At 39.0% G+C, this 23,464-nt stretch overlaps 1 protein-coding gene across 3 annotated transcripts in view; it reads right to left on the minus strand.

Annotated features, from left to right (window-relative positions):
* Nucleotides 1-23,464, minus strand: part of SATB2 (SATB homeobox 2) — a 204,823-nt gene that overhangs the window by 97,679 nt on the left and 83,680 nt on the right. For 2 of the 3 annotated variants that reach the window (XM_004378197.2, XM_004378196.1), the window contains exons 4-6: nt 18,950-19,076; nt 17,485-17,608; nt 5,468-5,570 (exon numbers count right to left, since the gene is read on the minus strand). The exons of the other annotated variant lie outside the window; for it this stretch is intronic. In XM_004378197.2, the coding sequence (XP_004378254.1) occupies nt 5,468-5,570; nt 17,485-17,608; nt 18,950-19,076 (354 nt within the window). The remainder of the gene's footprint in view (nt 1-5,467; nt 5,571-17,484; nt 17,609-18,949; nt 19,077-23,464) is intronic. 3 annotated transcript variants of the gene reach the window in all.

Raw genomic sequence — 23,464 nt, forward strand, 5'->3', positions numbered from 1 at the left:
TAGACAAAAGTGAGTTACTTTTACCTCATCAGGGCTAAACAACAGCAGAGGAAGGAGTACAGGGACTTGATTAAAGGCATTGTCCTGACCACCGACACCACCGTGGCTAAGCAAGGGCTGCCTCACGGAACCAGGTCAGTGGAACATTGATTTCTCTATTCAACTCTGAGGCACCACTTTGTAAATGACACAATCATTTTCGGGTACAAGAGGTGCTTTAAATGTGGTAACATTATATCATTTCAGCTATAATGATCATAATTACTTATTTCTTTTAATCACAACCCACTTAACCACTTTAGTACAGAGGACTAGTTCAAGGAGTTTAATTTTCATTCAACATCTAATCTTTGTGTTTACCGAAACCCTTCTTGGACTTTGTTTACTGTCTGCTTGCTGGCCTGGACGTTTGATCTTGCAAGACTAGATCAGACAGGGTCAGATAAAATACTGATTACTAGAATAAACTGGGCTTGGGGATGTTACACTGTAATACTAGTTTTTAAAATCCTCTTTTCCCCCAGTTTTTTAATATTTTGCAAAATAAGTTCAAATAAACAAATAAAATTAAGACAACCAGCAATCAGCGGGTGCTTGAGCAATGATTAAGAAAAGGAAAGTGATGAGGATAATTTTGTACTTTGGCCAAAATAAGGGGTTTGGTTAGGGCCACTCATTCTAATGGTATTATTTTATGACACAAATAATTTTATGACATCCACTAGTATCTGTGTGAACTTTCAATGACCTTTAATTCTTGAGACGTATTAATACTTGAGACTAACCTGACCAAATATGATAATTCATTTGGCATGGGGTACCAGATGAAAAACACTTTAGATATAAAATTATTTTCCTTTAACTTATTAATTTTTAATTGGGGTATATTTAAAATATACAAGGACCTTTTTTTTGTCAAGGTACTTTCTAATTCTGATCCCCTGCAAATGTAGGTTGCCAGAGAGTATAATTTATGATGGTACTACATTCATAATTACCATTTAGTTTCATAAAAATGATGGGACATGTAAATAGAGTTCATATAAAAGAAGAGTTAGATTTAAAAAAAATAAGCATTTTCTTAAAACGTGTAAAATTTATGAAAGAAAAACTGATGGAGTAAATCTCTCATAATAGAAGAGAAAACCCCTGAGAAAGACTTCTTGAAAATAATCTTGCAACACATGAAAATTTCTTGGTTTCTGTGGATTATCCTTGTGTCCAACATTAAAAACTCCTAGTCATTAAATAACTGTTAATATTGTTGGTTTTTTTTTTTTTTTTTTTGCTTTTAGATGGAGTATATATGTTTTTCCTGCATTTGGGAGTTTTTGAGCTCCACATTGAAAAATCTAGGCCAGAAGCAATTGTAGTACGAGATGAACAGCAATAAAAAACTGCTGTCGAAACCACCTCATCCACCCGCTCCATTGTCTTCAATATCAAAAACTCCTGGGAAGCAGGTTCATGGTTCTGGACCTTAAAACAAGAGTATACAAACTCTGTCTCCCCATTTACTCTGAATTTACGCTAATGTTAACTCAAATATGTCTGTGTCAACTGTGATTGTCTTTGAAATTAAAGAATAAAGGTAAACAGAATGTGCTTTGCTATGATCACTAGGGAAAATAAAGTTAACATGCTAAGCCAAACCAACTTAGAACTTTTTCAAGAATAAGTGTAAATAGTTTAGCTATAATAACAACAAATTCAAAAAATGCACATTAAAATGTTTACTTCAAAATTTAGATCTTTCCATTTGTATATAGTTTTTACATCTGTTTTTAATGGTATCAAATTATTGATTGTTCATTTTTCTCATATTTATTTAAGCATTTACTATAGAATTTGCAACCTGATCTTTTTTTTTTTTCTTCCTTCCAGTAGACTTTTATTTTTGCCAGGTTTTAGTCATATTTACTTTGATCTTTCAGAATATATAATTATTTTACTGTTTATTTATTTCTATGAGAAGAGAAAAAAATTTTGACCTAGGAGATCTATATGTGGCAATTTGTAACAGAATCACATAGCTTATGTTTAGGAAATCATGGTTTTAATTAAGAAGTAACCATTTAGTTCCCACTGTTTTATTAAAACAGACATTAGCAGATAATAGGAAACACATTTAACAATGTAGCTTGCATTTAGTTTGGGACATCAGCAAGTTAGCTTGAGATATTCTTCTATACTGAATATCAGCCACAGTACATGTAAGCCGGTAATTCTGGGGTGGAAATAAGGGGTTGACGAGGCAAGGAAGGACATGGTACTCTGACCCCTGGGTTCTCAGGAAAAGCTCTAAGACAGAATCCTAGCTTTGCTACTACTCATTTCCAGATTTGCAATTCATTGCTATTGCTGTTGTTGTTGTTGTTAGTTGTCATGGAGTCATGGTGACCCCATGTGTGCAGAGTAGAACTGTTCAATAGGGTCTTCAAGGCTGTGACTGTTCGGAAGTTGACCGCCAGGCCTATCGTCTGAGGTGCCTCTAGGTAGGTTCAAACTGCCAGCCTTTCAGCTAGTAATTGAATGCTTAACCTTTTGTGCCATCCAGGGAGCCCCTGCAATTCATTACTTTTTTTTTTTTTTCCATTTTGAAAATGGACGGACACAAACGAAAACTTTAAAAACAAAATCATTACTTTGCCACAAGAAATGGGTCCTACTAGATAGGAAATCCCACAGCAACATCTAATCATAACAAAAAGCTTCTATCAAATGAAATGTGCCTGCATAGGTCCAACACTTGTTTTTTTCCAAGGGTTGAAAGTTAATAAAATACACTCCTCTGGGTGTTTATTTTCTGCACACCATTATACCTGTCATGAATTCTTTGTTTTTCCTCCCACTCCCTTGCTTGATGAATCAACACCACTTGAACTGTTTTACGGCAGCTTGTGTTTACTTCACACATACCTTAACCTTCCCTTTTCTCTTCCTACTGACACACACACATACACGCACACTCTTTCAAGCAGCAATGACAAGCTCCATCTCTTTGAATAGCATGTGTACACAGTGTCTGACAGCCCCTTCAGGTATGGATCCTTGACCTCCTGATTGAAATCAAGGTCTCAGTCTGCTTTTACTGCACTTAAAAATTTAACTGTGCATTTACTATCTAGAAAAAAAAATAGAGCTTGAAGAACTGCATCTCTAAGAGAGAAAGGAGAAAAGTAAAAGATGTGTGTTAATACGTGTGTGGACACAACACATGCACACACACTCACTCACTCACAGATTCTGTAGTGGCAATTCTGAAAACACTAGAGTGAAGGGCTTCCAAGTCTTTCTCAATCTGGAATTATACTCCAGCCTATTAAAAGAGGACACTCTCTTCCTTTCTCTTATAACAGCAAGTAAATGAGATCTAACGAACGACCTTGAAGCTACATGTTTCTTTTGATTTTTAGCTAAAGAGGGTATGTTCAAGCACTTTAGCAATCTTATTTAAAAAAAACAAAATAAAACTTGGAGGTAACACAGGAAAAAAAAAAAAACCCTTCTGAACCACACAATCATGTTTTATAATGAGGAGTTATTCATCTTATCCTATACAAGGGAGAATATTAATAATATTGTAAATCAAATGCTCAAACCAGAATCTAAAGGGCTCTAAGAATTTTAGACTACATTAAAAAGAAATGGATCTTAATTCAATTGTCAGTGCACTTAATTTTTCCTGGGTAGCTCAACATCTAAGGAGCCCTGGTGGCACAATGGTTAAGAGCTCGGCTGCTAACCAAAAGGTAGGCAGTTTGAACCCACCAGCTGCTCAGTGGGAGAAAGATGTGGCAGTTTGCTTCTGTAAAGATTTACAGCATTGGAAACTCTATGGAGCAGTTCTACTCTGTCCTATAGGTCACTATGAGTCAAAACTGATTCGTCAGCTATCGGTTTGTTTTTTTTTTTTGGTTTGTTTGTTTTAGTTCAACATCTTGACTTTCCTTATAACTTGTATATTTAGCCTAAAATGCTCTCATTCCTTTGTAATCAGAAATGTGCACGGAAAGCTCATTTCCTCAAAAGGTAACCTTGTAAACAAGCTTCCAAACACTCAACAGCCAATAAATATTACTTCGACACCCTGTCTCCCCAAAGAAAACCTGCAGGTAGGAAAACAAATAAATGCATCCTTTATTTACCTACCCACCATAAATTGTCATGTGGTCCTCAGATGGGGGCAGTGAACTGTCAGCAAGGCTACGCACACCAATAATAAAGCACGCTGGATGATGTTATAATCATGCAAAATAGGGACTGGAAGGACCCTCAAACACCAACTATCATGTTACAAAAATTTTCCCTAAAACCCCTCAGAGGCTCCTAGCATTTATCTGAATTGAGGTGAGAACAACAGGATTTTTCCAACATTGCCATACTTGCAAAAGCAGAGTATCACTCATTAATTTAAAGGGCTGGGTGGCATAAATAGCATGCTCTACAGAACTGTATTTTCAGGAGCAAACACAATTTCTTATATATTACTACTAGAACTATCACTAACCAAAAAAACAAATCAAACCCATTGCCATCTAGTCAATTCCGACTCACAGAGACCCTAAAGGACTAAGTAGAACTAGCCCATAGGGTTTCCAAGGCTGCAATCTTTACAGAAGCAGACTACCACATCTTTCTCCCACAGAACAGCTAGTGGATTCAAACCGCTAACCTTTGGGTTAGCAGCCAAGCACTTTAACCACTGAGAAACCAGGCCTCCAGGACTATCACTACTAATTATTATTACTATGTTCATACAGCTATTATTTATGAAGAGGCTACTTTGTGCTAGTATTATCTTATTTAGTCCTCACAGCTACCCAGTGACAAATGTGCTATTATTACTTCCAATTTTCAGATGAGGAGATTGAGGCTTGGTGAACTTAAATAATGTGCTCCAGCTTACACAGCTAGCAAGTGGAAGGCAAAGATTTGAACACAAGTCTGCCTGACTGAACAGCCTTTGCTTTAACCAGTGTTCTGGAATTGGCTCCAAATAAACATAACGTCAAAACTCCATGTCTGACCAAAGATTTCCTGATATCCCACAAGAGTCATTCCAATATGTTGATCAGTACTTAAACTATAAGTGGGGATTTAACCTAAAATGACAGCATTTAAATTTCCATTAACATATTAAAAGAAATGACTTATTGATGGAGTTTTTTAAATAGACATGCCTATATGGAATAAACCATTTCAAAATATTTCTAAAGATCCTAGGCTTCCCATGCATCTACTGCGAAAACTACAAACTTTACATATCATACTTAGAAATTTACTTTTTATTCTAACACTCTCTTAGTTTTAAAGGAACAAAGTCGGGCAACATGACGGAAATATTAAGAATCTTACCTTTGTACAAAACTGTATAAACTGTATCTAAAATTACCATAAATTCCAAAGAACCATCAATTCATTTTGGAACTGATAACAGGCTTTAAAAACAAAACAGTCAGTTTACCTTTAATCTTCTTGTACTTCTTATACCATCTCCCAAACTCCTGGCACTTGGTTGCTGACACATTGGCATAATATGTGCTATTTACAATGGATGAAATCATACTCTGGAAAGAAAAATAAAATAGTTATTTTTCCAAAATACGAGTACTCCTTTTTAGGGACAAGAACCAGCACATTATAGCCCATAATAATGTCTTTTGTCTTCTAAACTTGAGACCCTCACTCTCCTGCAAATGAAACTATTTAATATCAAACATGATTACCTGAATTTGTATATGATGGCAGTGCTTTCTCCAAAAAGCCAACCCTGGGGCAATGTCAGAGATGGGGGGGTGGAAGGACATACAGACTAAATGCAAAGAGGAAGAAGAGCTATGATTTACAACCAGAGCAAAAGGTGAGATAAGATGCTTCAGCATCCGTAATCCAAATAATGCCTTTCAGATGTTTCTGTTGGCTTCCAACGGCAACAGGCTTACCTAGCCAAGAATCTGAGAACATCCGTGCTACTCACTGCAGAACAACATTTAGGGAAATAAGTTAAATTAATATAATTTATAGAAACGTGTGATTAGCACTTGTGTGAAAATCCTCCAAATGAAAAAAATTAACAGTGCTATTTTAGAGCACAGCAAACTAAACATAACTCTTGGACTGTGTTTCAACCAAAAATGAACCAAAGCTCAAACTTTCTGAATGCTAAAATACACGATTCCTCCCAACTCTTCATCTTCCTCTCCCTCCTGAGTTCACCCCTTAGCTGATCTGCTTGTAACTGGTGTTAAAAGGAAAGAGACAGGGAGCACAACCTGACCTACCACTGAAAAATTAAAACTAGAGTTGCACACCTTGAATTAAATACCCTACAGAGATATGTTTGCGGTCAATATGGCATGTCTGGGCCAATATTTGTGGCAGATGTTAACTTACACTTGAACTGACTGTGAGAGTACATGTATACGTTTCATACATATATTTCATTTCTGCAAATTCTGTCTAAAAACAAATGGACACAAACCACTCAAGAGACCCAAACAACCTGCGTCAGGTTTTATATCTTGCCTCGAAATCTCATCTTTCTTTAAAAAGAAAAAGAGTTATCCCGAGACATGGAGCAGTTCAGAGAAATCTCAGAACTTGTAATGACATTTCTACAAAGTAGTAGAGATAAAAAAGGATAACAATAAATCAAGGTAATGGCAAGTTATTTACCAGGAGGTTCAAATGCTAGCAGACAGTCCTTCGTAGACTCCCATTGAAAACAATCCCCTCTGTGAGCCTATCAGCCTCTTTTTCTTAAATCACTGTTCAGTACTGGCAGGGGAGGGGGGAGTCCTAATTCATTTCACAGAAGCCTCTTTGGCCCTTTCTACATGGCAGATGGCCATCCTCCTTCAGTTGCTGATCTCTAAACAACAAATTCTGTTCTCTAAGGGGAGAGAGTAAGGAGAACTCTTTGAATCCCAGGGCCAGTATCACCCGAGTGTGTCACTGAATTTACCCTGCCTGCTATTTTAAAGCATCGACAGAACCCTAATCGCCCTGAGGCAGGGTTCTGCTTTGTGTGTTATCAACAACCAAATAAATCTGTCTGCTGGTTAGCTGGGCCAGCTCCCTTCCTGGGCTGAGCTTTTCTCTCTTGCTAGACTGTGAGACCCTTGAGGACAGTGACTATGGCCGTTTCATTTTTTTCTCCCTAGTGTCTAACACAGTTCTAATGTGGGATAGCTGAGTCACTGCAATATAACAGACGAAAAGGGACAGAGATGAATTTAAAAATGCCAAACTGAAATAGCATAATAATAAAATTTTGAACATGAAAGCAGCCTAATAATAGAATACACCAGCCACACTGGTGTATGTGAATAATCACAAATGTACTTGTCATCTCTCTGTTGTTTGCATAACCGTTATCCTCTGGAAAGGCTTAGGATACATAGCTATGGCAGGAGTTAGTGCTAAACCTTATAATGCAAAGAGGTCTAGAAAACAGACTAAAATTTAAAGTGACTCAAGGATAGCCTGTAGCTGTCCCTCAACTCTTGCTAGGCCACAAGTTCACATCACTCTGGACCAAGACAATTTACATTTCCCTCTCTCTAGCCTCTCTACTTTGTCCTTGCTTCAGCTGCATCTTCATTGACACCCTCAAGGCCAATGTCAACCAATCTCTGTGACAAGGAAAAGAATATCTGGGCTTCTATCAGGTCCATCACCAGGTCCGGTACTAGAGTCAGGTTCACATGACTCATTTACAAAGGAGGAGTTGGCTACCCAGAGTCTCAATCACATTGGTTCTCTTCCCCAACTTATTATAATGAGTTCCTATCTCTACTAATCACAGAACAAGAAAAGAATTTTAAGCTATAAACTGAGAAAAGAAATTAGGTAGCAAATAAAGACAATTTCCTAGAAATGAGAATCTTTAGATACCTGAAATGTTTATCGAGTTTGTGGCATTTTATTCATCTTTTAGTTTTTCTGCAAGGCTTTATACTTAGTTCACACTCAAAACACTTTAAGAGCTTTAAAAACAGAAAAGGTACATCTTGGGTATACTTTAGATACTTTAGATAAAAGGTCATGCTATGTCTTGTTATTCCAGTTTCAAAGTAACGTGAACATTCTGTAATCCTAAATTAGACTGCCATGTTCTCATAGCCTGAGTCTGACTTACTAGGCCTCACTCTGGACACATAATAAAAGGTCATCTTCATGTTAATGTCCTTTTTTTTTTAAATCAAAACTTAATTAATTAGCTGGAGAGTTGAAAGAGGCTAACACAGACCCAGTACATGCTGCCTTTCACTCTATAGAGAACAATGTCCTACAGAGAATCCTGGGGCGCAGAGAACCTCTATTCATCTTAAAGCCACATTTTTTTCGTATTTTAATGTCACTGAAATCAGGATACACCTTACAATCAATAGCATCTGAAACCTGATGAGATACTTTTGTTGCAAAATGGGATGAGTAATGATTAAAACTCTTACCTATCAGTCTGCCAAAAAAAGACCTAATTTCATTTCGTGCTTTAAAAAATATGTATATTATTTTTCAGTTTATGTTGTTTTTTTATGTTTTATAATCATTACAGAATAACCAACAACTGGACTTTTAGAATCTTTCTGATAAAGGAAGAAGATCTGAGTCTACTTTTTCAGTCTATAACGCAACCAACTCTTGCGTATTCACACTAATATAAAGCAATACTGATACAAATAACCTAGAAGATGTTATTTTTAACACTTAAACAAAGGAACTATGTTTTACTGAAGTTAATATTAAAATGACTTTGCATTTACCAAGCACACAACACTTTGGGGCACACATATAATAAGCAACCACAGCAACCCCCCTTAAGATACTTAGACACAACCATAAATACCACTCAGGCAGATAAAGCTATTTTATGAATAATTCTACATATTAAGTAGATAAGAATGTTTAACATGTCTCCCCAACTCTAGAAACTCTTAGAAGTTTTCAGACTTCTTTTTCGTTAATCATGAAATTTTAAATATGAAGATTTTTGGATGGGAAGAAGGTAAAATCAAGATTTCTTATTTGCAGTCAATCTGACCACAACATAGTTGCCCACCTATATTTGAAAGTTATTTTTGATAAGGCAATTTAAAAGTTAATAGGAGAGAGCAAAACAATACAGGATGAAACGATTTGTACAATACACTTGGAAAGACAGGGGTCTGAGCATCCCTCTACCCCTAAAAAAAAAGATAAAATAATTGGATATCCTTCACCACATTCCCTTTGGCTTAGTGGGATTTAAATGTTTGAACAGCAACCTTATACTAAGAGTAGCTAAGCCGCAGATACATAATACACTCATGCTATAAAAACAGAACATTTTCAAACCAAGGTAAATGATTACACGTCCTGTCAGAGGCAGGAGAACTCCCAGTCTGAGCGACCATCAGAATGGGGGAGAAGCTGGCATCTCCTGGCACCCTTTCCACATCCACATGGGGGAAAGAGCACGATGCAGTGAATGAGCAATTTGCACCTTCTCTGCTCATTTCTCAGTCTTTTCATTTTGCTTTGTGATATGTACGCATGGGGTCACCATGAGTCAGAATCAACTTGATGGCAATGAGTTTGTTTTTTTTGTGTGTGTGTGTGTATGTGTGTGGTATGCGGCTCTAAGTAACATATTAAATGTGAGGAAACTATAATACTAGTTCAATTAAGAACTGTAAAGGGAAAAAACGGATCTAGAGAAATTACTTTGTTATAAAAACTCATTTAATGTCATTTGGCAGCCTTCTACTATCCCTTTCCATCCCCATTTCTGAGGCGTAATGTCAGAATTGGAAACTTTTACTATTCTAGTTGAAAGAAAAACTTCTTCTGGGCTTTAAAGTATGAAAGACTACACTTGAGAGTCATTCCCCTAAGTGGCTGATGAATGACTCACTTCTCTAAGTGTCAGCACCCCCAGCTGTAAAGTTGGGATATCAATGCTGGCCTCAGAGGGTGGTGAGGATTCAGTGAGGTGACTTATGTAAAAGGCCTGAAACAAGATGTGAAGTCAACCAATGTCAGTTCTCTCTCTACCAGGCAATCACTTCATACAGCATCACAACCACCTGGTTAGGTATCATCTTCTAGCTGTCACATGTGAACCTCTTTCAACACGAGCTCATGAGGTTGGGTTGCAAACTAAAACAACCTCGCATGAAAATAACCAAAATGGACAGTTAGCAATTGTTTAACACGACACTGAATGCATCTTCACTACATACATGAAGTTAAGATTAAATGAAGGGGACAGTTGACAACTGGTTACCATAAGACTGGTCCACACACTTGATCAGTCACTTGTCAGTGGATGAACACACAATCAACTTGGTTTCTTCTACTGACCCAACTGGCTGCTTGATTTCACGCCCAATTATTTTGGAACGTTACACATAGGTCTGATCCCCAAATGGGCAAGGCTTGCTTAGGATGACAGAAATAATTATCCCACAGTCAATTTCTAAAGGCAGACTATATCAAAGTTGTATCACTCTCATGCTGGAAATCTAGTAACATCTTTGCGGTTCAGTAACTTTAGGCAATCATTTTATTCCCCAAATATTTAGCAGTAAAGCCTCAACTAGAGCCATGGGGCAGAGCTGCTTTAAAAACATTTTAAAATCATGCCCAGGGTCACAGAGACCACAGATATGGGGCAGGGGCACTTTGGGAGCTGCAGGCATTTGCAAATTACTTGTACCTTCATTGCAATTTCCATTTAACAAACCTGTCTCTTTAATCATCCCATTTGATCCTCACGACAACCTAAAACAAGAGACAAGGGCAGGTACTGTTGGCGCCATTTATTTTAATGGATCAAAACACCAAGGACCAGGGGTCACATAACTAGTGGCCAAAAATAAAACTCTGATCTTTTGACCCTTCCTCGAGTTAGAATAAATAAGCCACAGAAAGACATATCCATAATGTTCTCATATGGAGCAGTTAGAGAAGACCATTTAGTAACGGCGAGCTGTGCCTAAGGTATAGTAAGTTAGGATGCTTGGGATAGTCCATTTGGCCAAAGGAAGAAGCTGGAAGTAGTGACTGGGGTGGGGGGAGTAAAAGGAAGAGGCTGTCAGTTAGCATGTAAACACATTTTTAAAAGGTGCAGTCAAAAATAAGTACACAGGCACACAAACACAACCTATACTTTTCAAGCATCTGGCCAGACAGAGTAATAGCTAAAACATTGCTTCCCCTTGCTTTAAATATAAGTGCCTCAGGCTACAATTGCTGCCCATTTATGGACCTCTCTCTCTACTCTTTCCTTTTGCCCTCAAGGCTGCTCTTTTGAACTGCAGACCACTGGATAGTCAAGAAAAAAATGTACTATCCACGAATCACTCATTTATGCAATTACCAAACTTGAGTAAGGAAATGCCTAATATGGTTTGGCCTGGGGTTAAAAAGAAAGAATTATTTCTAAAAGACACCTTTTGCTCATGAGCTGAGTCTATTTTTGAAAAGCCAACAATCTACCTTTCTCCTTTAAGGTAAGTTGTATGTATTGGATAACTCACTTTTTCCTAGATTGAAGGCTTAGCCCTCTCTCTTCACCACTGTATTCTCAGCCATTGCAAAGTTCCTGACTCTTAAATGGGACTCCAGTATCGGGGGTAGAATGCGTGGTTGCATTACTGTTTCACCTTGCTTTTAAAACAAAAATACGTTCTTTTTCACAATAGATTGGCTGAACTCCAAAAAATGTTCTATGTACCAGTTCTCAGACAACTATGTAAATAGGTGAATCTTTTTCCACACTGAAATACAACATAGTTACGTGACTTAAGTGAATAATATGGAATGTTTAAGGATGATGGGTAATAGGAAAAGAGTAAGGGTAATAGCTGTAGGATTAACGTCAGGGCCCACAATTACATGTCCATGTTGGCTAAGAAGGGCTACCCTAGTAATATTCTTCATAAGCAGATAGTTATGTCAGATGCTTAAATCAGATCTCCCCAAAATACTAAACAGAACTGAATCTCTGTTTGACTGAAAATGTGTTGGGTATTAACCACTAAATTACTGAGTTCGCTCTTTCTAGTTCTAAACATCTTGGATCTGCCAGGAACACTGTAATAGTGTTATGGATTGAATTGTGTCCCCCCAAAAATGTGTTGTAAATCCTAACCCTATAGTCATGGCTGTAATCTCATTTGGAAATAGAGTTTTCTTTATTATGTTAATGAGGTCATATCAGTGTAGGGTGTGTCTTAAACCAATCACCTCCAAGATATAGAAGGAGCAGATTAGGCACAGAGAAGTGAGCAGAAGTAGGGGAAGATAAATGCCAGGCCACATGAAGATTGCCAAGGAACCAAGGAACAGAAGCTGAAAAAAGACAAGCACCTTCCCTCAGAGTGGACAGAGTGAGAGAGAGCCTTCCCCTAGAGCTGGTGCCCTAAATTCAGACTTCTAGCCTCCTCAACTGTGAAAAAGCCACCCACTTGTGATATTTCTATTATAGCAGCACTAGATAACTAAGACAAATAGTAATAATACTTTACATTTTACAGCACTTTCCAAAACATTTTCATACTCATTAAACACATTAGAGCAGTGGTTCTTGACCAGGGTGATTTTATCTAACTCATAGAAGATTTGGTAATGTCTGGAGACATTTTTGGTGGTCACAACTAGTGAGTTGAGGCCAGAGATGCTGCTAGACATCTTAAATGTATAGGACAGCTGCCCACAACAAAGACTTATGTGGCCCCAAATGTCAACAGGACTGAGGTTGAAACCCTGCATTAGAGCAACAACTGCACGCAAGATTTACATTGTGCTCAATGTTGAGGATACAAAGATAAATAGAAGATAGCCTCTGCTATTGCAGACAGTCTGTCTAGTAATGGGAATTGGCAGGCAAACAATGACAATAGGCCGTGATAAGTGCTGTGACACAGTGTATGCCAAGTGCTCCCTGAGAGAGAAGAAACTACTTCAACCACGAGGTCGGAGCACTTCACCAGCAGTGACTTTCCAGATGAATTTGAAGGATGATTTTATCAAGGAGAAAACAGCAGTACATTCCAGCCAGTGTGCGGGGTTACCAAAGCCACAGATTCACATGGGGTGTCTTCCTGGAGTGCCACTTTCACAGGGAGGAAAAGAGACTAAAAAAATTAACAGGTCAAGTGATTTTTTTACTGCTTTTTTAAGAATATTAAAAATACAAGTATACAGAGTAGAATATAAACTTTGCATGAATTTTTAAGAAAGTTGCTTTGTTAGACTCATAATATTAAAGGTACCAGTTGGGTCTCTCCAGCCCTAACAGATATTTTGGAGATTTCTGAGCAATGACAAATGTTCGAAAATAAATTAATTTGGAGTGTTTGGAGCACAGAATGGGTGCAGGTAGAGGGAGGAAGGGAGCTGTGGTGGGAAATAAGACTGAAGAACATCACCTTGATGGCTCTCATGGGCCATGCTATGGAGTTTGTACTTTCTATAGGGTCGCTATGAGTTGGAATCAACTAAACAGGCAACGGTTTTTTTTTTTTTTTTTTATAGCAGTGGTGGCAGGGGGTGGAAGTCACTGGAGGTTTAGAGATGAGAAAATGGTACAATATTCGCATGGAGGGTAAGATTGCAGAAGAAAAGCTGTGAGGCTGGATGATTTGAAATATTCAGAATAAAAAGTAATGAAGACCTAAATGAGGCAGTGGCACAAGAGAGAAAGATTCCAGATACAGAGGCAGTAGAATCCACATGATCAAACAAGAGAGTGAAGGACAACAGACTTTTTTTTTTTTTTATTGTTGTAGTTTAAATGAAGTTTACATTTCAAGTTAGTCTCCCATACAAAAATGTATACATACATTGTTATGTGACCCTAATTGCTCTCCCCATACTGCAACAGCACACTCCTCCTTTCCACCCCTCATTCCTCATGTCCATTCAACCAGCTCCTAACCCTCTCTGCCTTCCTATCTCACCTCTGGATGGAAGCTGCCCATTTAGTCTCTTGTATCTACTTGAGCTAAGATGCACACTCTTCACAAGTATCATTTTATGTCCCACAGTCCAGTCTAATCCCTGTCTGAAGAGTTGGCCTCGGAAATTGTTTTATTTCTGGGCTGATAGAGAATCCGGAGGCCATGCTTTCCAGGGTTCCTCCAGTCTCTGTCAGACCGTTAAGTCTGGTCTTCTTACTAGAATTTGAGTTCTGCACCCTACCTTTCTCCAGCTCCATCAGGGATTCTCTGTTGTGTTCCCTGTCAGGGCAGTCATCGGTGGTAGGTGGGCACCATCTAGTTCTTCTGGTCTCAGGTTGATGAAGTCTCTGGTTTATGTGGCCCATTCTGTCTCCTGGGCTAATACTTTCCTTGTGTCTTTGGTGTGCTTTGTTCTCCTTTACTCCAGGTGGTTGGGACCAGTTGATGCATCTTAGATAGCTGCTTGCAAGCTTTTAGACCCCAGAGGCCACTCACCAAAGTAGGATGCAGAACATATTCTTAATAAGCTTCGTTATGCCAATTGAACTAGATGTCCCCTGAAAGCATGGTCCCCAGACCCCTACCCCTGCTACTCTATCTCTCAAAATGTTTGATTGTATTCAGGAAACTTCTTAGCTTTGGTTTAGTCCAGTTGTGCTGACTTCCCCTATAGTGTGTGCTGTCCTTCCCTTCGCCTAAGATGATTCTTATCTACTATCTAGTTAGTGAATAACCCTCACCCCCCTCCCCACCCTTGTAACCATCAAAAAATGTTTTCTTCTGTGTTTAAACCTTTTGTTGAGTTCTTATAATAGTGGTCTTATACAGTATTTGTCCTTCTGTAACTGACTAAATTCACTCAGCATAATAAGTTCCAGCTTCCACCATGTTATACGATGTTTCACAGCTTCATCTTTGTTCTTTATCGTTGTGTAGTATTCCATTGTGTGGATATACCATAATTTGTTTATCCATTCGTCCATTGATAACCATCTAGATTGTTTCCATCTTTTTGCTATTGTGAACAGTGCTGCAATGAACATGACTGTGTGTATATCTATTCGTGTGACGGCTCTTATTTCTCTAGGATATATTCCAAGGAGCGGGATAGTTGGATTGTATGGTACTTCTATTTCTAGCTTTTTAAGGAAGCGCCAATTGATTTCCAAAGTGGTTGCACCATTTTACATTCCCAACAGTGTGTAAGTGTTCCAGTCTCTCCACAACCTTTCCAGCATTCATTATTTTGTGTTTTTTTGGATTAGTGCTAGCCAGGACAAGGGATTTTTTAGGATAGGCAACTAGGTGCACAGGCAATGAGAACAGGAAATGGGGGAGAAAGAGTTTTTTTATGGGAGGGGTAAAAATGATCTCATTTGAACCTAAGGACACTCTCAATTATGTGAAAGATGCAGATACAATCATGACTAGTTTACAGATGAGTTTAACAAGGCTCTGAGAAGAGAATAGACCTTCATAGGATCACACATCCAGCATAAAAGAACTGAAATTAGAATTCAGGGCTCTCAGATCCTGGTTTGGGTTCTTTCAACTTGTGCTGCCCCTCGATTCACATTTATAGTTACAACCAAATATGATAATCATGATATATCAGTTTGAACGAAATTTCCATAAGTCTTGAAAGCTTTGAATAAAATGTAAATTTGTGATATTAAGTTGGGAGCTTGTCCACTTCCAGGCAAAGCCCGTTTTGACTTCTGTGTGATTCCAAGAGATAATTAATTGTACCTATCTGTAAAAGTTAGGACAAATGATTGAAAGTTTGCTCCTAACTTGTTCTTTATCCAGTCCCTGTTTGTTATCAGAATAATCAAAATATTTTTGTAACTTCATGAGCATTTGCACTTGAGTAAATCAAAATTCTGGCAGCAAGGCTTTAGCACCTACACAGTACCTACAGGTGGGTATTAAGGTGGCTTATGTGAAAGCCCGAAGCACAAGATCAGGCACATAGCTGATGTTCAAGAAATATTAATGTCCCTTTCTATCTAGCAATCTACTACCCACATGCATGCTTTCTTGATTTTTTGGAGGCAAAAATATTGATAGCATGCTTTGTCTCAGAGGATCCAAATTTCAAAATACTCTCCAAGACACACACACACAAAAAAAACTGTTGAGTTCATACCAACAATATCATGTCTCCATAATAATAGCTGATATTGCTTATGGAGCATTATTGCATGTCAGGCACTGGGCCAAGCATTTTATGTGTATTATCTCATTTAATCTTCATTATATGACTTAGGGGGAGTCCCTGGGTGGTGCAAATGGTTAACTTGCTTGGCTGCTAACCCAAAGGTTGCCAGTTTGAGTCCACCCAGAGATGCCTTGGATGAAAGGCCTGGTAATCTACTTCCAAAAAAATCAGTCATTGAAAACCTGCTCTGACACACATGGGGTTGCCATGAGTCAGAATCAACTCAACGGAAATCGGTATATGACTTATAACTATTACTGTCCTGGTTGTACCTATAAAGAAACAGGCTCATCAAGGTAAGGTTACAAAGGCTTGTAAGCCAGGACATGAATCTGTCTATATGATTCTAGAATACATGCTCTCAACCACTAGGCTTCCCGCTTCCCCAGAGGCTATACTACCCTGGAACACAGCTCATGGCACCTCAAGTTACTAAGGTTCTCACCACTCTCCTTTGAACTTGACAGACATGTAATTAGCCCCTTGTCTTAAATCAAGTGTAGCAACTCACACCAGAAAAAGGATTTCCATTCATAGCTTCAGATAACATCAAACTGAGTTCATTTTCACACCAGTCCCAAGCTATCACAGGCGAAATATTACCTCATCATTAGAAAAGTGGGGTCCTAGCCCACGGAAGGGACAAAAGTAGCCCTTTCCTCCACTATTCCTTTGATCAGCTCAACCCTCTATTTTTGTGGCTTGTTTTAGTTTATAATCAGTTCACTAAAAATGGAGTGTCACTTTTTGTCCTGGTGCATTTTCACGTGAGGAATTAGCTACAAAATCTCTACAGATGGATATGATGTAAACATCATCTCCCTCCACTAGGCAGGGAAAAGCCTCAGTAAGTCATGCAAAGACAGGCTTAGCACGGCTGACCCATTCCATCCACCAGTTAATGCAATGATTCGGAGGATGAGCGTTGGAATAGGAAGTCTGGATTAGGTTCTCAACCTTCCACTTAACCAGCTGAGTAACCTCAGGCAGGTAACTTTAGTGCTTCTCTGAGCCTCAAGTTCTTGATCTATAAACAGTGATACCTACCTCCTATGACAGATGTAAGAAGTTAATGACTCTGTGTGCAAAATGTTTTAATACACTCCCAATACATCAAAGCTCTCAATAAGTGACAACGTCTACTCTATAACATAAAGCACCATCATTTCCATGTTTTTTCCTCCTGAAATGTAGTGTGACTCTAAAAATGAAAGAGAAAGAAGACAGCTATCTACACAGTACTCCTCCTCTGATTAGATAGTCCACCAGGAGCTTTCTGTGTTTCTCAGAACGACGCCTGGAAATACTGACCTGGGAGAGAGGGCATTCTTTGGCTAATGTGCTCTGGTTCATCTCTTTAAGCAGTTCCTTTAAGGCATTGCGGACTGTGGCATGGTTCCACTGCTCCGCAGGCAAGTCTTCTAACTTTGAACAACTAGAAAACAGAGCAAGAATGAACAGCATGCAAACTTTGGTAAAGGTCCTCAACTGCAGGGGATGTGAGTGCAGCACTCACTCCTGGGCTGTGCAGTATTAGGAGACCTGATGAAGAAGGGGATTTAAGGTGGAGCCCTAAATGAGGGAAGTGGAACAAATCTGCTTCTCGGGGACTTTGATAGAGCCCAAATGTGGTCTCTTTAAGTTAGTTATCAAGCTAGCCTAAGCAAAACAATCACTCTGGATATGAAGAAATGCTATTTTTTTTAAATATATGTGATTTTTTTTCTAATCTGCTTATAGAAATTGGGTGGCAGTGTGATCCTAAATGTCCACAATACAAATTTATCTAACATTCCAAAGGGTCAGTGTAGATAAATCTTACATCAAATTTTGAAGTTTGAAGGCCCATACTTCATCCACAAAGAAAAATTCACGGATGTGACTTTCCTAACCAAAAAATAAATTTTAAGATAAGACAATCAAGCATTCCTACACAAGGATGGGGATGTTGGATCTCTATTAATGCACAAAGTCCCCATATGGAGAAAATTCAAAACCCTTATGCCAAAGGAGAGCCCTGGTGGCACAGTGGTTAAGAGCTCAGCTGCTAAACAAAAGGCTGGCAGTTTGAATCCACCAGCCACTCCCTGGAAACCCTATGGGGCAGTTCTACTCTGCCCTATGGGGTCATTATGAGTCGGAATAGACTCGACGGCAATGGGTTTGGTTGGTTTTGGTATGCCAAAGGACAACATTCCTTAAATCTTTATAATAAAAGACTCTGCAGAGAATTTATACATTCTTTAGAGGCATAACTTGTTTTGGATGCCATATCTGAAAAAGGAAACCACTTGTAGGACCTCTGCAGGCCATGGAGTGTGTTTCTTTGAGGTGGCCTCCAGAAAGGGATGAACAAGACCTCCAGCACCAGCACATTCTTGGTAAGCCTGCTATGAGAGCAAAACTCACCCCTCACAACTCAAACCTGAAAGCAGTAGAGGTGTTTATTCTTCAAATACTATGTGCTAAGCATTTGACCAGGCCTAGAGGACCCATTAAATCAGGCGCTGTGGAAAGTTCCCCTTTAAGGGCTTCAGATTTTTAATGATTTATCAAGCTTCCCCTGGGTTACCACTTCACTGCTTCTGAAAACAAAACATAAAACAGTTGGAATGTGGACTATAAAGATGCCTGGAGAAGTGCCCCTCCTTCCCTTCTCCCTCCTTCTCCTTCTCTAGAAATTAATGAAGACGGGATGAGCTGATTTCCATAGTGAATCTATCATCGACGGAGCAGCTCCGAGAGTAAGGAAGGGCAGATGTTCAGAGACACCCACCTTTGTAACTGGATTTTCAGCGTCACAACATGATAGACATCTTGTAGCATGTCGGCCACGGTCGCATCGGGAGCATCTGTCACGTAACTGAGGGGGAGAGGGTTCCACCTCCCCAGCTTGATTATTCCTGCACAGGGAAGAAAAACATCATAAACACATTATCTGCTATTTATTAAACCTCCCCATTGTTTGTTCAATGTTAAGAAGGTCATTCCATAGTCAACATTCAAGGCCCACTCAGTGATACTTTACAACCCAGTGCAATAAGCAATTTCTTTCTGGCTGACAATTGAGTTAGTTAACTATACAGGAAGATGGGAATCAAATGATGAGGCTTACTCACAGACAATCAATTCTTCTATGTTTTCCTGTTTCTTAAATTACTTAGAAAACCATACGGATAGTTGCTTCCCCCAAAGTCTTGTTTCACATTCTAACTTAAGACTGATGCTAAATATACTGGACTGCTGATTTCATAGATGCACAAAAAAAAGAAGCCTTAAGTAAATACAAGATTCGGTTTTGAATTGTACAAGAAAATTCCTATGTGTGGGCTCAGCACGCAGTTACATCCTGACTGTGGTGCGATTCCCAGTGTGAATAGCATTTGGGGCTGATGAGGCAGTTAGAGTTTACTTCCAGATCCTCGTTTCACCAGGCAGAGAGTTTGCTTTCATTGGCCAAATGCAATAGCACAATGATTGACCGCAGATCAGAAATAGCAGAGATGCCTTTGAATTCCCTTTTTTTTTTCATTCCTCAGCTCTTTTTAGAGTGACATAGTACCCTTTCTCTGTGTGTTTCCTGCTGCATATGGTAAACACACATGACAGTGGAGAGAGAAAAAAATCCTGGTCAAACCTGGACTACACAGAGCAGCAACGTTTGGAATACCCTTGTGATCGGCAGATTCATGGGATAGCTTCAGCAACGTGCTGTGAAACGTGAACTTCTTAATAAGATGGGCCCATCACGTTTGGTGCATGGGGCACACATAACACTGATGAAGAGAAATCCCCTATCACAAGCTACACAGAGTCACAAAAATTTATTTGTATACTATGAAAAATTCAGCAGTCCCCAGGATGTCAGAAATTGCCACACATAAACAGCATTTATGTTTTAGTGATAGAAGAGAAAACAGCATTTTTATTTTTATTTTTGACAATACAGGTGAGTCCAACTATGCTCTTCTTTAAAAAAAAAAAAAATATTGTTTTATCATCAAAGAATAAGAACACACATATAACCAAGTGAACTTGTAAAAGCTCCACAGGATAATGCTTTAGAGCTATGGGGCGACCTTCCAGTAATAGGAAATGAACTTTCTGGTCAGGGCATGTCCTGTCCAAGATGAAATAAATGAATGCACAATGCTTGACATAATGCTTGAAAACAGGGAATAAACAGAACAAAAATATTAAAACGATGCACTGTTTCAGTATTAAGATTTAACAATCTGGTGCTGAATATGCTGCAGTATAAATAGTGCCTGGACTCAGATCCAATAAAGTAACACAGCACTCATTCATAGTACCGTATGTCTCCAGTTCTGGCTCCTTAAGTCATATTTCACTTGCCAAGAAAAACTGTTTTCTTGTGGGGATAGTTTTCTTAACATTCTCTCTCATGACAATGAAAAGTGCACAGCACGCAGCGGGTAGTAGTCGTGAAGTGAACATCCAGGGCCCACTGGACAGCCACCCCCGAGAGCCTCGGTCTGCTGCCTTGCCTCCTTCTCTCCTCTAGTCATTTGAAAATACAAAAAAGATACCATGAAACATGCCCACCATGTTTCCTATTTTTTTAATCACTCCACAATTTTAAATTTCGTTCAAAAGTCATTATTACAATAGCCCATGAGTTGCATATAAAGTGAATGGATTCTAAAGACATGATTCTCAGGATAAGAAAGTAGAAGGGGGGAGATGAAGTCAGCAGTTGGGCTCTATGACAAGCGAAAGTAAGAAGCAGCAGATTCTCTGGGTTATTTTGGTTACTAAGAATATTCTATCTATGAAAAATTAACTGTGCCAACTTCAATGCACAACTCTCCAGGAGATTCATCCGTGTTGCTGTGTGTCAGTAGTCCGGTACTTTTTATTGTGGAGTAGTGTTCCATGGCAAGAGCATACCACAATGAAGCCAGGCACAACAGACTTATTTGTATGATGTCCTTTATATGAAGCATGAGAACAGGCAAAAGTAATATATGATGATAGAAGGCAGAAAGTGGTTACCTCAGGGCAGAAGGGAGAACTGTCTAGAAAGGGACATAAAGAAAATTTCTTGTTTTGGCTGGTGGGTGCATGAGTATAATAACTGTCAAAATTCACCAAACCAAACACTTAATATGTGTACATTTTATTGTATGTAAATTATATCTCAATTTAAAAAAAGAAAAGGTCAAAAAAGGGGAGATGAAATTATCTCTGCAGGAACTGACAGACAAATCACTCTGCTAGAAATAGTAATTTCCATTTAGGTAGATTCTTCAGGAGCAGGAAGGAGACTTATTTGGGCTGGAATTAGACACACACAGGTGTTTCCACAACACTTAATACCTCCACAGAGAGCAGCTGCTACAGATTGGTTGCTACATCTTGGAAGAGAGCTGTTGACGCATGTTATTTTCTCAGGCAATAGGAGGTGGCGTGTGCTTTTTCTCTTCCACACCATATTGACTAACCTGCGCAGTTGCTAGAAGCCATGTTCTTTGCTCAACTATCTGTGAGAGTCTGCAGATGCAAGATCTGCTAGGAGACCTATCTCCAGAAGGCTGCTCTCCTCCAGCCAGGCAGGGGCTTGGAGTAACTCATTTTAATATGTCTTTCCTCCAAACAGGGTCTTTGTCTAATCTGCACATATTAACCCTCTTTGGAAACACGTTCCTTAGATACAGTCCTCCTTCCTTGGTATACATACAATACACAAAAATTACTTGAACTAGTAGTCATGTGTTAATTGAGGACATAATAGCCACAACAGTGGACTCAAACACACCAATGATCATGAAGAAGGCGCAGGACTATTTGAGATTTAGTTCTGTTATACATAAAGTTGCTATGACCCCGAGCTGACTGGACAGCAACTAACAGCGGTCACTTAAGAATTATGTAACTCAGCAAGTAACTTAGTTTATCCACACCTCAATCCTCTCATCTGTAAAATGGAACAATAAAAAGTGTCAACTGCACAGGAATACTGTGCGGATTAAATGCAAAGCCCTTACAGACTACAGAGCCTGGCTATAATTTGCCCTAGATAATTGTTTACTGTCATTATTTAGACCTTTATGTTTTAGTGTTTTAGTAGTTCTTCTCAGAGGGCAGATATAATCAATTTATTTCAATAAATATTGACTCAAGGATTTTTATGACTTCATTACCTTTTAATCTTTAATTGATCATGTGCTTATAAAAAAGCACTCACTCATTTTAAATCACGGAGGACTGCACATCTATTATGTTCCTCTTCTATTTCTGCCTCCTCCACCTTCATTTCTTCCATCTTTGTTCCTTGGTGGCCCCTTTCCTTTTTTTCTATAAGTGGGTTGGGGGTACCTGGGTGGTGCAAACAGTTTATGCGCTTGGCTGCTAATAGGAATTTTGGAGGTTCGATTCCAGATGAGCCTTGGAAGAAATGCCTGGCAATCTACTTCTGAAAAATCAGCCATTGAAAACCCTATGCAGCACAGTTCTACTTTGACACACATGGGGTTGACATGAGTGGACAGTAACTGGTTTTATAAGTAGGTTCAGGTCTTCCCTACTTTAAAACTAACAAAAACTACAACTATCTCTCTTCCTCCCCCTCGATCTCTCATTTTTTGCCCCACCAAATCTACTGTAAGAACACCTCTGATTTCTTTATCAGTCCTTTACCCCTAGATATCTAGTTTCAACTCCTTCCAGGAGAAAATGGGGGTTCAGAAGGGTTGGGTACTAGCAAGTAGCAAAGTCCAGATTTGCTCCAAAGACAATGCTCTCACTCTTCTCATTATATTATCATGTAAGTCACACTAACTCATGTATGAGGCCCATCAGAAAAAAAAGACTGGAAAAAAAAGGCTCGTCTCAAGTTTTGGAAAGCCTTGGATGCCCGACTCTGTAGCACACTCTATCAGTCAGAGATTAGGAACAGAGTCTAGAGTCAGAAGGGAGTTCATGCCCAGCTTTTTTGCTTGTCTGCTGTGACTATGGACAGTTGTTTAATCTCTTCAAATCTCAGTTTCAATATCTGTAAAATGGGGATAATCACAGTGCCAACCCCATAGGGTTGTCATGAGACTTTCAATGACAATGAAATGTTTGCACTGGGGTTGCCACATAATAAGTGCTTACTAAAAGTTAGGGGAAAATAGACCCTAGAAGGTTTTTGACTATAGACATGACACCATCAAAGTAAAACATTAGAAAGACCCATGGACAGATCCAAACTCCCCGAGGGACTGAGTTGCTGGACGGAGGGCTCTGGGGACCATGGTCTCGGGGAACATCTAGCTCAATTGGCATG

This window comes from Trichechus manatus, unplaced genomic scaffold (genome assembly GCF_000243295.1).
Source record: "Trichechus manatus latirostris isolate Lorelei unplaced genomic scaffold, TriManLat1.0 scaffold00056, whole genome shotgun sequence".
Taxonomy (NCBI): domain Eukaryota; kingdom Metazoa; phylum Chordata; class Mammalia; order Sirenia; family Trichechidae; genus Trichechus; species Trichechus manatus.